Source organism: Tupaia chinensis, unplaced genomic scaffold (assembly GCF_000334495.1).
Source record: "Tupaia chinensis unplaced genomic scaffold, TupChi_1.0 Scaffold138757_1, whole genome shotgun sequence".
Taxonomy (NCBI): Eukaryota; Metazoa; Chordata; class Mammalia; order Scandentia; family Tupaiidae; genus Tupaia; species Tupaia belangeri.
Window position 1 is genome coordinate 10,232 of NW_006198649.1, and position 18,615 is coordinate 28,846.

The window sequence follows — 18,615 nt, forward strand, 5'->3', positions numbered from 1 at the left end:
GCTGACTAGAGACCAACACTGGAATACCAGCTCCTAATAAGGCAGTGAGAACACAGATGCAGCAAAAAGTAATTTAAATAGAGATGCCTAATGCAAAAAGAATACCGATTTTCTTTATATGTAAGGGTTACTCATACTTAACATATTAAAATAATTTTACACAGACACAAACAAAAGCACTTCACTTGATTTATAGTTATATTCTTTAGCAAGGGCCAGACAGTGGTTTGATGGGAATAGACAACACTCTCCAAGGCTGATCTGCACTGGAAGGTTTTGGGTTTGTGTCTGAAGTATATGTATACCCCTGATCTGGAGTTGGCTGAAGTTGGGGGCAGACCACAGTGTCAAGACCCTATTAAGTGTGCTGTCTTTCTGTTGTTTTCTCTCGCCCCTCTCTCTTATTCTGTGTGTCTCTTGCCCATGGAAGAAATAAATAAACTTTAAAAAAATAAAGAAGCACTAGAATCATCTTCAGCAGTGGTGTTTAGGGAGGTGAAGATGAAATGGCACACATACCTTGGCTTGTCCAGCTTTGGTGATGGCAGGCATATTAAAGCGCTGTCCAGTATAAAAATTCAGCCCACTGAACATGATCACTGCAATTGATTCTCCTTCCTTCTCAATTACGTCAAGGATATCCTCTGTTCTTAAGATTTCTTCCCCCTAAGTCAAGTTAGGCACAAGTTATGTCATATCATTGACCATAAACTTAAACATATGTCATATCATTAACCATAACCATAAACATGTCATGAATGTTTATCAACATGTGTATCAATCTAAATTTCATCATGAGCTCTTTCTCCATCATAAGGAAAATAAAGGTAAAGTTTTAGAGGAATAATATTCTTCAAAAATCTAGCCAAAGAGCAACATTTGAGTATTTTTTTTCTATTAAGAAATAATGGGAACCAGCAGTTAGCGTAATGGCTATGTCGCTGGACTCCCACGTAGTTGACCACGGTTCGCATCCCGGACCCAGTGGCTTAAAACTTACGCCGGGCGCGTGTGTGTGTGTGCCCAAGATCCCAAGAGGAGAATGGAGGAGAAGCGATTGCGGCATGGCCATCCTCCCAGGGGGTGATTTCTCGCTTTTTGTCTCTAGGTCTCTGTCTGTCTGGCAAGTGCTCGCACCCTATAGCGAAGACCTCTCCAAAAAAAAAAAAAAAAAAAAAAAATAATCAGGGGGAAAAATATTTACGGAAAAATAAAATTGTTAAAAAAAAAATGGGGAAGCAGCAGGTGGCACGGAACTGGACATCCACATGGCCAATCATGGTTCAAGTCCCAGACTTGATACCTTGAAACTCATGCAGGTCATGTGTGCTCACATGCTCAAAATCTCAAAAGGAGAATGGAGGAGAAAAGATAGGGTAGCCATCCCCCTGGGGGTTGATTTCTCGCTTTCCTTTTCTTTAGCTCTCTCCCTGTCTCTTACTCTATGGCAAAAACCTATAAATAAATAAATACATACATACATACATACATACATACATAAATAAAAACTTGTATTAAAGGTTTTTAAAGTGAAAGTCTGCAATAGCCTAATTGTTTGGTTAATCCTCCAGTTTTTCAATTAATTTTTACTAATTGCACACCTATATATTATTTTTTTCCTTATTCGCAGCCAAAAAAGATCACAAAGTGTGAGGTATATGAAATAGATAGCAAGACAAATTTGTTGGAAATTAGTATTTAACTTATAAATCGAATGTTATGATTCCTTCCCATCCCCTCAAATAACCCATATATTTCATCTTGATATATAGGTTTTATATAGGTTTATAGATTTTTTCTTTTTAGTTTTTGCCATAGGACACATGCACTTGCCAAAGAGAACAGAGAAAATGTGAGAAATTATCCCCAAAAGGGGATGGCCATGTGGCAATCCCTTCTCCTCTGTTCCCATCTTGGGAATTTGAGCATGCTTACATATGCACCTGGTGTGATTTTCAAATTGCTGGGTCCAAGTCTCAAATCATGAATGACCATGTGGGAAACCAGCATCTTAATCACCTCTTGGCTCCCATCTGAATATTCTTAGCAAAAATCTTCTTTTATTTTGAGTGTACAATCTCCTCGGGTCGAGCAGATGGCATAGTGGTTACATCACTGGGCTCCTACATGACCAATTGCGGTTGAATCCCGGACCAAGTGGCTTGAAACCATGCCGGGTGTGCGTGTACGCATGCCTCAAGATTCTAGGAGGAGAATGAAAGAGAAAGGATTGCAGCCTGGCCATCCTCTGAGGGGGTGATTTTTCACTTTCTCTCTCACTGTCTCTGTCTCTTTCTCCAGCAAGTGCACAACCTATGGGCAAAAACATCTAAAAAATAAAAGTTACAACGGACCAAGTGGCTTGAAACCATGCCGGGTGTGCGTGTACGCATGCCTCAAGATTCTAGGAGGAGAATGAAAGAGAAAGGATTGCAGCCTGGCCATCCTCTGAGGGGGTGATTTTTCACTTTCTCTCTCACTGTCTCTGTCTCTTTCTCCAGCAAGTGCACAACCTCTTGGCAAAAACATCTAAAAAATAAAAGTTACAATCTCCTCAAAACTAATCAATTAAAAATGAAGATACTCCCAAAAAATGTACCAAATATGAATAAAATAACAATAAAATTGACTGTCAGTGAGGTTCCCCCATATCTCCCCATACAACTGATTACATTGTGAAAACTTTGAACAAATTTAGATTCTATCTTGCGAATAACTTAAGCTGAAAGAAATTAGTAAAGTAAAAAGTATCTATGTGTATCCTAGCAATTCTAATCTACTGATAAAATCTTTATTAATTTTATTTAGTGCTAAGTCAGACATGTTTTTGAGATCAATGCATCATTAATTGCATTACTATTTGTAAGAAGATCATTAAGATATTTATAGTTATCATCAGTGTGTTTTTCATAATTCTTTCTGTTTGCAAATTGCTATACTCTACTAGGGTTTGTGTGTGTATATATAGTAACACTTTTTACTAAAAGAAGACTGGAATTTGTTTAAAACATTGGGGCCATCAAGTGGCATGGTGGTTAAGGTGCTGGACTCCCACATGACTGACTGCAGTTTGAGCCCCAGTCTTGGTGGCTTTTTCTCTCTCCTCCACACCCTCTGGTGAATGCACATGTCCTATAGCAAGTTAAAGAAAAAAAGATAAGAAGAAGAAATTAAATTTTAAAATAGGCATCTATAAAAGCATATTGTATTAAAGTTTTTAAATTATTAAGTGTGCTATATATGTATATATATATAATTTTCGTAATTGTAAGAAAAATTCTAAGCATAATTAATACGTGGCAATCTAAAATGCTTTATTCATTTTTAAAGAATTATTCATTTAATTTTATTTATTGTTATTACTATTATTTAATTTGCTATATGGCACATGCACTCACCAGAGACAGAGAGAGAGAGAAAAGAAAAGTGAGAAAGCAAGCTTCCAGGTCACCAGGTTTGGGACTCAAGTTGTGGTCAGCCATGTGGAATTCCCATGCTTTAACCACCACATGACCTGCTGGCTCCAAACAGTTTATTTTTAAAAGAATCTACAAAAGTTTGCCTACCATAACATTTTTAAAAGGGTAAGGAAGGTGTTATATAAACTAATATTTCATTTATTTCTTTAAAGAATACTTATTAACCAAATGATATACTTCTCAGTAATACAAGATATGGCAATTTCTCATGCTGACTTGATCTAGTCTAGTCTAGTAAAAAATGACCCCCAAATTTTGATTAACTCATGAGCTACACAACACTGGGCACTTACAATGTTAAAACTGGTGATTATTAATGGTTATACTTATATACTAAAAATTAGCAGTTTATGTATGACAATGACATATGTAAGTGATATCTACTCACAGGTGGAAGAAATTTTTATTTCATTGATTTATTGTATGTTGGCAAATACAAGTAAATAGAGAAGGCCTTTAATTCCTTCAATGTAATACCGGGTTGAAAAAGCAGTTGCTCAAATATTAACTTAAAAGCCTGGAAGCATCATATATGAAACCTAAAACTTAGTCCATAACATTCTGCTAGTCCCAAATTACACAAGCTGCAGGGTTTATATGTCAAAATCTATTCAACTTAGTCTTATATGTCTACAAATGAAAAGTGTACTGTTTTAAATCTTGCTCGTTTTGACCCTGTGCTGAATCCTGACTAGGTATATCCTGCTACCTGTTGAAATATAAAGGAAACAGAGAAAGTAAGATGCTGAGGAAACTGGAGACTGCGGGATTTCACTGCAGTGTATTAGCCAGGCTATGAGGTCCACACTCCTGTCACTAGAGTACATCCCTTTCTCCAACCTTGTGTGAGGAAAATGTTCAATGCTTAGATTAAGAAGGAAAGATAGCCATCATTTAATTTCCACAGATATCATTGGTCTTTGGCATCCATCCGCAATAACATTTGATATTGAAAATGATACACCCAATTTTCTATGCTCTTCCCAAAATAGTTTGTTTGCCAAATGACTAGCACTTGGAACATGAAAATAAATATTTTCTGCTTTAAACGAAATGATCTAACAGTTGCAGAACTACAGATCTTTTTATACTTTCTTGAAAGAACCATTAAAGTAGTAAAGATAATAAACTTTTGAGAAAAATAAAGGAAAACTAAATTCTAAACAGAAGCATAATAAATAATTATTTATTTCTCATATACCTCTCTTGGCTTTATCATCCGCATACTTTTCTCAACATTAAGTCCATGAAGTTGAAGCTGTGACTCAATAGCATACTGGAAAAGAGATGCAGTTTATTTATTAAATCAAGCCCAAAGCACAGAAATACACTGAATTAACAACTGTGAAAACCAATAATCCAATAACAATAAAAATCATCATACTATATTAAATCTCAAGTCAAGGTTAAAAGTGACCAAGCAGAATACATCAAAGAATAACTTAACACAATTTATATGCAGGAATCTGAACATTCTTTGAAATACTATATATTAAGATGAATGAAACATAGGGAGTTTAGACTTTAGGAAGTAACAAGACAGTTTTAGAATGAAATATTAAATCACCTAATGTAAATCAAAACCAGAATTTACAAAATAAGTTGTACAGACTACTATGCTTGAACTCAATATATATATATATATAGAAATAGATTACCTGAGAAAAGGTAACTTAGTGAAAGGAAAGGACATTAAAAAGTATATTAAGAATGTAAGATAGGTACAACAAAGAATTACAAATATCCTAAATTGCTTTTCATTTTATTACAGTTTGGTCCCTTTACTTAAAAAGTAATGACTGTTAATTTTGACTTAATTACATGCTCTAAAACTGTAAGAAGTGAGCTAGAATATTTATTAACAACAATATAATGAAGAAATCAAGTTTCTCTATCACTAAAATTGAACTATGTGGTATATACGTTCATCTGTTTGTATCTGGAAAAAATTTCTTTCTTCTCTTTTTTGAGAGAGATTTTTGTCATAAGGCGTGTGTGCTCGCCAGAGAGACAGAAAGCAAAACATCACCCCCCTAGGAGTTATGGCCATGCCACAGTCCCTTCTCCATTCTCATCCTGAGACTAGGCACGCACGACATGCACCCTGTGTGAGTTTAAGCTGTTGGGTCTGGGACTTAAGCCTTGGTTGACTCAAAGAGAGTCCAGCAATGTAGTCATGCCATCTGCTGGTCCCATGAAAAGAATTTCTTACCAACTGAATTGCTGAAAAAGTAGCATGATTGTTTCAGTGAGCCACAGGAAATAATTTTATTCTTCAATAAGTAATTATTTTTCTCTGATAAAGCACCAATAAGTAGTGTGCTATGAAAACAGAAGGACAAATAAAAGTTTATAATCCTGTTCCGTGTGGCTAAAGGGTTAAGCACTGGGGTTTGTATTGACTTGGTTTCATAAACTAAACCAGCAACAAGAATTAATAAAACATTTATAACTGCACTTGATTTAGACTAGCAGTTTGCTCAATTTCTTTAAAAAGAGTAATAAATCAATGTTCCTATTCAATCTTTTCCTCCCTTAGCACATGTTTTACTTGAACAAAAGAAATAAAGCTACAATCTATAAAAAAAAGCCTAAGTCAAAAGTACTTGACAGATCTTTTTATTGTAAGGTTACTTGGAAAAGACTAGTGAATAAACATTCAAGTCAGGCAAATGATTTGCTCCTCCAGGAAGAATGGAAAGAACATAAATATAATTTGAAGAAATCCTTACATGATCAGAAGGGAAGGCTTTGGCTTCTAGAAGAATTTTATATCGTTTTGGTGTAGGTTTAAAAAATGATAACTGCAATGAAATGGATTATTGAGAAAGCATTAATACAACATGATTTATACATTTGTTCATTTTATGCCATACTTCCATTTTATAATCTCCAATTCCTTAAGGATATTAATTAATTAAACATCTAAAATGTCTGTCAGTGGTACCTTTTCAATCAATCAATGAATAATAGACAGGAAGGAAATATTTACTTATGTTTATCAATGCAAAGCAAACTTGTGGGAAATGTGAATCAAATAAAAACAAATTCTCACACTTTACTTAAATATTAATTGAAAAATTATCTTCCCAGAACATCAAATAGTAATTTCTCTAGGATGGGATTGAACGAGCACATTCTATGTGTGTTTTATTTATATTGACTTACCTCACACTGCCAATTTCGTTTCCATTACACATTTCCACTGTTTTATTATTTTATGAGATTTTATTTTAGGCCTAACTAAAAGTCCCTCAGCTCGAACATGAAACATTTGCTTTTCATAGAGACACCAACAAAAATAAGTGAGTTGCAGTTCTTGAGCGGCTAGATCACCCACATGGCCTTCCCTGATTCAAGTCTAGGACCTGGCAGCTTGAAAATCACGCTAGCCATGTGGGCATGCATGTTCAAAATCCCAGTAGGAGAATGGAGAAGGAATTGTGGAGTGGCCATCCACCCTGGGAGTTGATTACTCACTTTCTCTCTCACTGTCTGTGTCTCTCTGGCAAGTGCACGCACCCTATGACAAAAACCGTAAAAAAAAAAAAAAAAGAAAGAAAGAAAGAAAAAGAAAAAGAATTAGCTCACTGTTTAATGGCCCTTTCATCTCTTCACACCATTCCTGAAAACAAGACTTATAAGAATAACAATGCTGTTGATAACTGCCGTTAACTGGGTGTTGACCACATATTGTCATATTTAACAGTTACACAGGTCTATGTGGTAAGCAATATTACCTTTTATTTTTTTTAACAAAGTAGAATATTAAGATTTAGATATGCCAAAAGCCTTTTCCAATGTCAAATAAGTTAAATTAACTTAACTGAGAGTCAAATCTAAGATGTTTGAACTTACGGGCATGTTCTCAAGATATATTTTTAAAATTTCATCAACATTTTTTCAAAGCATCAACTAATTATCATAGATATTATATCCCAAATTGAAAATTTGACACTTTAAGGTAAAACTATCCACTGAGTATTTAAAATATAAGAATTACTTTAACCATGGTAACATACATAAGGCACTAGTTCCCTATTCTCCAATTTAATAATATTCTCCAAGCCTTTTTAAACCTACACCCCCAGAATTAATTTATAAGAGCATGCTGATCCATAATCACACTCTTATAAAGTTCAGCATGTTGAAACATTGTCTTTCTGCAAAGCTCAATGCTTGGCCGGCATTTGTACCTCATTGTTGTGTCTGCTTGCAAGCAGCTTTCCTTTTCACCCAATGTGACTGTTATTCCTTACGTTCTGAGATAAGAACTGTTTATTATTCTAAAGCTCTTTGCAAGAGTCAACTCATCCATGATCATGAAAAAAGCATCATATCATAGTCCAGCATTTCCTGGTAAAAATGAAAATAACCTCGCAACCTGCTTTTAAATAAGCCAACACCAGATGCTCATAAATTAAGGATAGGAAAAACATCAGATTCTGTAAATGTATGCATTCTAAACATTGGTGGGAAAGAATATTTACCAGTAGGAGATGTAAATTAACAGTCAATGCATTCATTAGGGCTATTTCTTTCTCATTGGCTCCTGCAAAATAAACATATCATAATTTAGATTTTTCTATTAGTTCCGAAGATACTGAGAAAAACAAAATAGGCTGGCTTCACTCCATCATTCTTAATGTTTTTAGAGAAAACAGCAAATTTCATGTGTCATCACAAAGAAATGGAGGTTCTCCCACTTGACTCATTTTATCAAGTGATATCTGGACTCACATGCACATAGATAACTAAAAATTGTATTTCTTTTCTGATATAGTAAATAAAAACAATGAAATAATGATACTTTCCCTGTGAACTACAAATGACTTATCTCGTTATCAGCTTGTTTGCCAAATTCCCAGGGAGTACATTTTTGTGGCAAATGTGTCTTCAAAAGGAATCTAAAAAAATATTTAGGACAATCACGTTTTTAAAGCGGTTTGTTCGTAACATCAAATTAAAATTCACTCTTTGTAAAAGAAGGAGTTTACCAGACATAATTCACTATTATAGTGAGATAAATAACAGTTTACAAGACAAAAAGCTACACAGCAAAATACAATAACCTAAATAGCTCTGGGGTGTATTCATACATGCTGAGAGAAAAGAAAATATAGGTGTACATCGCTGGCAAGAAAATACGGAAAATTAAAATATTTACCGCATGATTACAATATGGCCAATTTTTACAATCAAGTGTTTGACACCATAAACACCCAGAGACAGAGACTATGTTGGTTACTTAAGAACTCATTCTACATTCTTAGCACTAAAATTCCTTCCAGATATATTAGATATAATATGATAAGCTCATCTTGTACACTGTCAGTATGTACAGTGATTGTCAATTTTAAAATGTAGAAGAATAAATTAACTTTTTAAAAATCCTTGATCGATGCCAACTTTCTTATATTTGTTTTTCTTCATTATGGTGTACATTGTTTTTGTTATTTCTACACAAAACAGTGTCTAAAATTTCTAACCTGATCTTATCCTTGACTTCCTGTTAGTTACTTATATGTATTTTTTTCTGAAAACAATTTATAAAAATTGGCACGGAGAGTGAAAGGAGGAGAAGAAAGAAAAGTAAGATAAAGAAAGAGAAGAACTAGTAGACAGAGAAGCATTTGTTTATTTATTTATCCTTTTGTTGTTGTTAGCGATAGCATGTGTGAACCTGTGAGAGAGAGAAAGAGAAAGGGGGGAGAGTGAGAGATAACCCCTCCTCAGGAGGATGGTCATGTCATAGTCCTTTCTCCTCCATTCTTATCTCAAAGCTTTGGGCACCCGTGTACACATGCTCAGCGTGATTTTCCAGATTCCAAGTCCAGGACTGGAACAACTCATTTGGCCATGTGGGTTTCAGAAATTCAGCTGCCTTAACCTCCATGCCGTCTGCTGGCTTCAGAGAAACAATGAAAAGAATAGAGTGAGTCTCCAGACATCCGTATATATTTGTTCAAGATCCCAGGAGGAGAATGGAGAAGGGATTGTGAGATGGCCATTCCCCTGCAGGGAGGATTTCTCACTTTCTTGTCTTTCTATCTTTCTGGCAAGCTCACTTGCCCTATAGCAAAAATCTCTCTCTCAAAAAAAAAAAAAATAGAGTGAGAAGAAGAAAATGAAAGAAGAAAACATGGTAGTTGGGAACCAGCAGTTAGTGTAATGGCTATGTCGCTGGACTCCCACATAGTCGACCGCGGTTCGTGTCCCGGACCCGGTGGCTTAAAACTCACGCCAGGCGCGTGTGCGTGCGTGCCCAAGATCCCGAGAGGAGAATGGAGGAGAAGGGATTGCGGCGTGACCATCCCCCCTGGGGGGTGATTTCTCGCTTTCTGTCTCTTGGCAAGCTCACTTGCCCTATAGCAAAAATCTCTCTCTCAAAAAAAAAAAAAATAGAGTGAGAAGAAGAAAATGAAAGAAGAAAACATGGTAGTTACAACAAAATGTAATCACAAAATGCAAACAAAATGGAAGAAACAGTAAGTGAGGAGATACGCTATAGAGGCTCGTACATTCCGTTTGCTCAAACATTACATTTGGATTAAAGTGATTAGAGATTCTTGGGAAATTTTGATTTTACAAACAGTACAGTGTTTATTTGGGATCATCTAAAATGTTTCTGGCATGGAAATTTGTCATTTCAATTTTGTCAGAGGGTGCCTGCACTCACCAGAGAGAGACAGAGACAAACATCCCTCATGGGGAATTGTCATGTTGTAATCCCTTCTCCATCTCTCCTCCCTTTCAGGATTTTGGGCATACATGCATATACCCCTGGCGTGTTTTTCAAACCCCATCTGTGACTCTAATTGGCCATGTGGGATCCAGTCACTTTAACCACTGCTATGAACTAGGCCCTGGCATGAGAATTTTATTTTCTTTTTTTCTTTTTGGAGAGGTTCATGAACTAGGCCCTGGCATGAGAATTTTCTTTTGTTTTCTTTTTTTCTTTTTGGAGAGGTTTTTGCTATAGGGTGCATGCGCTCACCAAACAGACAGAGAGAGACAGAGAGACAGAAAGCGAGAAATCACCCCCCAAGGGGGATGGCCACGCCACTATCCCTTCTCCTCCATTCTCCTCTCGGGATCTTGGGCACGCACGCACATGCGCCTGGTGTGAGTTTTAAGCCACTGGATCTGGGACGCAAACTACGGTTGACTACATGGGAGTCCAGTGACATAGCCATTACACTAACTGCTGGTCCCCTGGCATGAGAATTTGATGATCCTATATACATCCATCCCCAGGTGTATTGGACTGAAGTAATCTATACTCACACTTGGCATTGAGCTTTCCTCAGCTCAGTTTCAATAGTATGCTCACAGTGGACCAATAGTTATTAATAACCCTTACTGATCTGAGTAAATCAAACAGAAAAATGATCAATCCTTTAAATTTAAAGGAGCACTTCACAAAATGCTATCCTTCTCTGCTATTAAACTTTGTCCAAAGACAGGGCCATTCTATTTACCATGCTTACATGTGCAGACATATACAAGGAGAACTCAGAAAGTTCATGTAAAATTGGAATAAAAATACAAGTCTTTTTTGGTGTAAAAAATAAAAAGTTCAAAATTTATTCATAGCTATTTCATAAAAGGCATTTTCCAGGAATACTTTGAAGACCACTTGTTTACTGGAGGTGATGCTAATATTACAGTTTCAAAACATTAATCAAATATTTATTTAAAATACAACCTAAAGTCACTGAAGAACCAAGCTTTCTTAATACCAAAGAGCCACAAACCAAAACTAATTTCAGTGTATTTTCAAAAGCTGGGCTTAGTGGTACATGCCTGTAGTCCCAGTGACAAGAGAAATTGAGGCAGGAGAGACACAAGGTAGGGAGGCTGTGTCCAAAAAAAAATCCTTTCAGACAAAAGTATCATTTTAGTGTATTTTCAAAAGAAAATTTGCCTAATTAACCTATTTCTTTTGATTCAGATAGTATTTCTGAAACTAATTGTTCTTCTACGATATTTCAGTATCATCAGCATTCTAAAAGAAAAGAATCTTTTCTTCAAAAACTGAAATTCTTTCAAGTAGCTTTCCTTTGTTCTTTTTCTTTATTTCTAAGAGCCTTCTTTGAGCTTATGTGGAAATATAAAGAACTACAAGTACTTGAGCGCAAAAACATTTAAAAGCTTCTAGGAAAGTTACCAGGATTTGAAGGGATCTTTACATTAGAAGATCATCTACGACTCCCTGCGAGACATGTGAAGATTTGAGTCACTTTATCTGCAATGGAGGTTAGCCACGGCTCTCATTTGAAGAGTACTTTCCTGCTTGTTTATTGCATGTTTATTTATTTATTGAACATCACTTTTGGTTTACCAGATGGTAAAGCTTAGCTGAATGCAAGCACTGCCTTTTGATATCAAAGCCTGGCAAGCCCATGTTTACTAAGCTCTTCCTTATTAGGTGCCAGCTCTTCTGAATACATGACATTTATTATCTCCCACCATCTTTTCAGCAGCCCCATGAGGTATCTACTTTGATTTTCTTCATTTTATCAATGAGGAAAGTAATATTACAAGAGGTGAACTAATTTACCCCGTCTCTAAGGAAAAGAAAATAAAGATCATCATCTTTGTGCAGGATTAATTTTAGAAGCATCATTCACACAACATACTCCCTGTAAATTAAATATAGGATGCTCAGGCTTATAACCAACTTTCCCGTTTCTAATTCTAATATATCTTCAACTCTGTAAAGTGAGGGTGACCAAGCAACTAACTGCTTACCATTTGAAAGAGAAAGTTCGCTGGATCTTGTAAGTATTATACCATGGTCTGTATATGTTATTAAGCACAAGCAAATGTTATTATGGATTTGGATGTCATGTTTGTAATACGACTAAGTCTAAGAATTTATACTCTATTTTGTAAGTAGCAAATGTCCATGGCCTCCAAGATGGGTAGTGGTCTTTAATTGTTACGTGAGAGCACCTAAGAATTATTGCTTCTCTGAGAGTCAACCTCGAGTTTCATAAAGCAAGTTTATGCTCACATTAGAACATTTTATAAGTCTAAATGCATGTATCTAGCCCTTTGCGAGTTTTAATGTGCCCAGGGAGAGAAGTAGGCTTAATAATACTACTACTAATATTCTTCAGTAATTCTATTTCTAGCATCTTGATAATTTGACATTAATTACAAGGGAAAGCTATTCCATGTTTTGCAGAATTGTTGGCTCTATATAAAATGTTTTATTAATAGTTTTTCTTCTCATCTGAAATTGAAATTTCTCTCTATGTCTATTAATAAACACGGTTGTCCTAGTCTCTTTTCTCTACCCATGCTATCCATTTGTAGTCATGATAACTTTTTATCCTCCTGTTACTCCTTTTGATCATTTTTGTGGTGAAATGAAGGCTATGTTTTATAGTTCATTTGGTTTTACATTTTTTTAGTCTGCCAAAGGGCAAAGGAGTTCATCAGAGAGAGACAGAACAAGTGAGAGGGAAGAAGAGAGGGAACATAAGAAAGCAGCATGGTAATACCCTAGTCCCTTTTCCTCCATTTCTCCCTCCTGTGGGGATTTGGGCACACATGCACACATGCCAGCATGGCTTTTAAGTCACTGGGTCTGGAAGTCCAACCACATAGTTGGCCATGTGAAATCCAGCTGCCTTAACTGCCAGGCCAAGGACTGGTGCAAGGCTGTGGTTTTAAGAAACTGGAAGATTAGGGACCAGCAGTTAGCATAATGGCTATGTCGCTGGACTCCCATGTAGTTGACTGTGGTTCACGTCCCGGACCCGATGGCTTAAAACTCACACCAGGTGCATGTGCGTGCGTGCCCAAGATCCTGAGAGGAGAATGGAGGAGAAGGGATTATGGCGTGGCCACCCCCCCTGGGGGGTGATTTCTCGCTTTCTGTCTCTTTGTCTCTCTCTGTCTGTCTGGAGAGCACATGCACCCTATAATAAAAACCTCTTCAAAAAAAGAAAAATGAAACTGGAAGATTCAATTATGAACCAAAATATATAGTTTGTTTGCTCATGACATATTTAGACAGCCTACCAAGCAGGACAAATAAATTTGACTTTTGCTATATTTTTATTGTAGTTACATGCAATTATACTTATTTTATTATTTAAATAACATCTACTTCCAAAGAACGTTTTCATATTACATTGTGAGGAAGGATTATATTTTTAAAAATGAGCAATAGCATATAATATGTTGCAGAGGGAAAAAAATTAGGTTCTATTAAATATTTTTATTTCTTCAAACTTGACCACATTTTTCTCAGAACTTCCTAACAACTAAGGGAAAAAGGGGGCATGCATAGGCTTTGCAACAAACAAAATGAGCACACATACGTAAGTCACTTTGAAAATAATCTATGCCTTTTAAAAGAAACACAGTAAATTCATATTTTTTTTTCCAATTTAGCTTAGGACCATTTCTCTAATATATAAAATTTTTAAAATAAAAATATTTGCGATATATAGATATATCTTAAATTGTAAATACATACATACACACATACGTATATGCATTTGTATGTGTGTGTGTGTGTGTGTGTGTGTGTGTATATATATATATAGAGAGAGAGAGAGACATCAAGCTTTTAAACATTGCTTATGAGTGTTAGCAGGTGGTATGATAGTTAAGGTGCTGGACTCCTACATGACTGACTATGGTTCAAGTCCTGGACCTAATGGTTTGCTTTCTCACTCTCTCTCTCTTTTTCTCTCTCTCCCTCCCTTTCTCTTTCTGGTTAAGTAAAATAAAATAAATAATTATTTTTTTAAAATTACTTATGATTTACTTTTGCAGGCATTGTAAATTCGTATTGCATTAGTCAATGAAAACATAGTGGAAGTATCAACTCATGATAAATTCTGTATTATAGAGGCCAAAATAAATACAAAACAAAATAATCATTAAACTAAAGATTACTTTTATTCACTAAATATATTTCAAATGAAATGTGGCAGTGAATTTGTCATGTAAGGTTGAGACTGAGAAGTTATATAAATTTTCTTTATTTGGTCTTTCCATAACCAACTTTGCTTGTCTCATGAAACAATGATTAATACTATTTTTTATAACCTAAATTATATTTTGAGACCAAATATCTCTAAATTAATTAATATAGCATTCAAAGACAAAAATAAAGAATACTAAAAGGGGCCAGCAGGTGGCATGTTAATTAAAGATGCTGGACTCCCACATGACCGACCACAATTCAAGTCCTGGACCCGAAGTTTGTCCCACAAGTGCAACATGATAAAAAAAAAAAATGCATTTCTTTATTTGCAGTTACTAATACAGAGTTTCTGAAACCCAAGGATTTTTTTGTTTGTTTGTTATAAAGTGCCTTGTATTATTCATACAAGGTCCTGTAGTTTATGCTGATCAGATTACTTAGAGTGAAACTCCAAGAGAATCTCAAGATGGGGCTGGTCACTAGGAAGACCAAGAGTGATTAGACTAGACTTGGAACTTTCAGCCTCGACTCCTTCCCTCCAGGGAAAGAAGAGAATCTGGAAAATGAGTTTCAGACAGACCTGAACAATGAGATGCAGCATGTCTCCGAGGTGATGACCGTGTCTAAGTGCTGTGAGGGTGGAAGCCTAGAGAAGGCGTAGGTCTCTGTGCCTGCTTGCCCCTTCTCCATTACCTGGACCTAGTCATCTCTTCCACTGGGTCTTCCTGAACTGGGCTCTTAACATAGTTAAAGTCTTTTTCTGAGTTTTGTTAGCTGTTCTAGAAACTTATTAAACTTGAGGAGGGGGTTGTAGAGATCTCTGATTTAGCTCTGGTTGATTCTGGGATGTGTGACTGGAGTTTCAAGTGGGGGTAGTCTAGTGGGGCTGAACTCTGAAACTATGGCTTATGCACTAGCTCCAAACATTAATGGCAGAATAAAGATGAACTGAAATGTTGGACAACAGTTTTGGTGCCAAAGAATTGGTCACGGGTGTTGGAAATATTGTAGTCCATTGGCATTTTTTTTTTATCTTTCCTACATATAATACAGAAACCCTCAGACCTTCTTTGAAAGTAGATGTGATTTAAATCATAAACCTAGAATACGTATTCTATTACTTTACATGGTATTTATTCTTTTCTCTTTTTTTCTTTTTGTTTTTTCCTATAAGGTGTGTGTGCTCACCAGAAAGACAAAGAGAGACATAGAGGAAGCAAGAAATCACCCCCCACGAGGGATGGCCATGCCGCCATCCCTTCTCATCCATTCTCCTCTCAGGATCTTGGGCATGCATGCACACGCGCCCGGAGTGAGTTTAGGCCACCAGGTCTAGGACTCGAACTGCAATTGACTACAAGGGAGTCCAGCAACATAGCCATTACACCAACTGCTGGTCCCTACATGGTATTTAAAAGACAGTCAAAACCCCCTGAAAGCTAGGATTAATAGATTTTCTTTAAAAATTTTTAAAATAAGTTCAGTCCTGTTATAATAGTGTTCAAATACTGAATAGTCTTTCTTTTTTTTTTTATTTTTCCCTGCTAATGATAATGAAATGTGGCTAGCTTGAAATTTCAGTGCTCTTTATGTATTATATATACATGTATTTACTGGGCAAGAAAACATTTGCACATTTAATAAATTGGAACAGAGCTGTAAACTTTAAAATGGTCACAGAAAATGATTTTGTGGGATTGATTAGCTTCATAAATAAATCTCACTAAATAATATCACCTTACCACTTCCCTAGTCTGAATATAAATATCTGAACTCCTCTTTAGAAGATAAATATTAAACACAAAATAGCAGGAAGAGAATGTAGTTTATGTTCTAAGAGCAAGCCTAATAAACAGAAAAAAAATAGTCTACAGTTTAGGACAACATATTTTTGGGTCAATTATTTCAGGATTTTTTAAAAGTCTTTTGTTTTAATGTTTTGTTAGACATTTGAATGAATACAATTAGCTTTTCAAATATGAACAACTAATAAAACACACCTTTAAATGCAATCCAGGATTGTTCAAGTGTGAGTTTCTTCCATAAAAAACTGGACCCCTGTAGATAATCCTTACAGCTAGATCAAGTGCTCTGGGTTCTTGAGTTGCAGAGGATGCTTGGTTTTGGCCTTTATTGGACCTGGCTGGCAAAGACTCTGGGCCAGGGTTCTAGACCCAAGCATCAGTATAGTATACATTCTCCCTGGGGTTTCTTGTAGAAGTTCATGACTCAAGTCTTATAAAATAAGACTGACTTGGAGGGCACCTGGCCAGCAAGGGGGCAAAACTGCCCCCACTGACTCCCATCCAGACTCCCAGTCCAGGATCCACCCAGACCCATGGGCAGACTGCCCCTTTGGCTGTGGCAGCCCACAGCCTGGTACATCTGAAGGCATCTGGCCAGCAAGTGACAGAGGCGGGGCAAAACTGCCCCAACCGCCTCCCATCCAGACCCCCCAGTCCAGGATCCACCCAGACCCACAGGCTACCCCTTTGGCTGTAGCAGCCAGCAGCCTGGTACATCTGAAGGCATCTGGCCAGCAAGTGACAGAGGCGGGGCAAAACTGCCCCAACCGCCTCCCATCCAGACCCCCCAGTCCAGGATCCACCCAGACCCACAGGCTACCCCTTTGGCTGTAGCAGCCAGCAGCCTGGTACATCTGAAGCCATCTGGCACATCTAATGCACTAAAGCGCTAACGCAATGCTAACCCGCAGCACACCCTGCTAAGGCGCTAATGTGACGCTAACTTGTATCGCAAAGGCACAGCAGGCCACGCTAACATGGCGCTAATGCTAATGCAACGCTAAGGGGCAGCACACCGCACTAAGGCGCTAACGCGACACTAACTCAGCTCTAAGGCAATGCTAAGGCGACGCTAACGTGCTGGGGCAACACTAACATGCTAACACACTGCGGGAGATGCTAATGCGCTAACCAGCGGTGCTAACGCGCAGCACACAACTTTTTCTTTATTCCCTTCTCTCCTCCTTTCTTTTTCCTTATATTATTTTCTCTTCTTCTTCTATCTTGCCAGAGGTCTAGAATCAGAGATCTGAAATTTTCCAGTCATAAAAAGTTCCAGGGGTTCCTCCCTTCTACAGAACCAACTGTGAAAAAGGAGATAGGGCTCTACAGACTCCTGAATATAGAATTTTTTTTGAGATCACATTACTAAAAACAACAGAACAGAGACTTCGGCAGGCATCAATTCACAACAAAAGGGAAACACACTCCTAGCCAGTGAAACATTTGCCTAACAGGTACTTAAAATTAGTACATCTTCCAATGGCTAGAAGTAGAAGAGCCTCAGGTATGAATAAACAAGGAAATATATCTCCATCAAAGGTACAGGGCAACTCCCCTCCATCTTTCGTGCTAATGGACGATGTTACCAAAATGTCAGACAAAGAATTTCGAACATTTATGGTGAACAAATTCTTCAAGTTGGAACAGAAAAGAGATAACGAACTACAGGAGATGAGGAAGTCATTCTAAGATATGAAAGAAGAAATGGACACTCTGAGAAAGAACCAGATGGAGCTATTAGAGATAAAGTCTGGAATAGAGGAAATCAAAAACTCCCTTGAAAGTATTAAAAGTCGATTAGACCATGCTGAAGATCGAATCTCCGATATAGAAGATAAAACCTCTGACCCAGAAAGAACTACCAAAAAGATAGAGAAAATAACAAAAAAACAGGAGGATAATATACAAGAAATAGAAGATTCCATAATATGCCCAAATATCAGAATAATTGGCATCCCAGATGGTGAAGAAACTAATAACGGCATGGAAAATCAATTCCATCAAATCCTGGAAGAAAATTTCCCGAGTCTAGAGAGTCACTCTAGCATCAAGACCCAAGAAATAAAAAGGACCCCAATTAGAATCAACCCCAGAAGATCTTCTCCAAGGCACATCTTAGCCAGACTATCCAAGACCACAGATAAAGACATGATACTAAAACTGGCAAGAGAGAAATGAGAAGTGATGTACAAAGGTCATCCCATCAAGCTAACACCAGACCTCTCAATGGAAACAATGCAATCAAGGAAAGAATGGTAAGATGTATTGAAAGTCTAAGAGAGAAACAATTTCAACCAAGACTATTGTATCCTGCAAGATTATCCTTCATATGGGAAAAAAGATTAAAATCTTCTCAGACAAACAAGACCTGAAAGAA

At 36.8% G+C, this 18,615-nt stretch overlaps 1 protein-coding gene across 2 annotated transcripts in view; it reads right to left on the reverse strand.

Moving 5' to 3' along the window:
• Window positions 1-459: 459 nt before the first annotated feature.
• The window catches only part of KYNU (kynureninase), a 64,590-nt gene continuing 46,434 nt past the window's right edge, over window positions 460-18,615 (reverse strand). Inside the window, exons 4-7 of one of the 2 annotated variants that reach the window (XM_006161673.3) lie at window positions 7,970-8,031; window positions 6,212-6,283; window positions 4,681-4,755; window positions 460-666 (exon numbers count right to left, since the gene is read on the reverse strand). In XM_006161673.3, the coding sequence (XP_006161735.2) occupies window positions 475-666; window positions 4,681-4,755; window positions 6,212-6,283; window positions 7,970-8,031 (401 nt within the window). In that variant the 3' untranslated portion in view covers window positions 460-474. The remainder of the gene's footprint in view (window positions 667-4,680; window positions 4,756-6,211; window positions 6,284-7,969; window positions 8,032-18,615) is intronic. The other variant, XM_027765591.1, reaches the window with a different exon arrangement.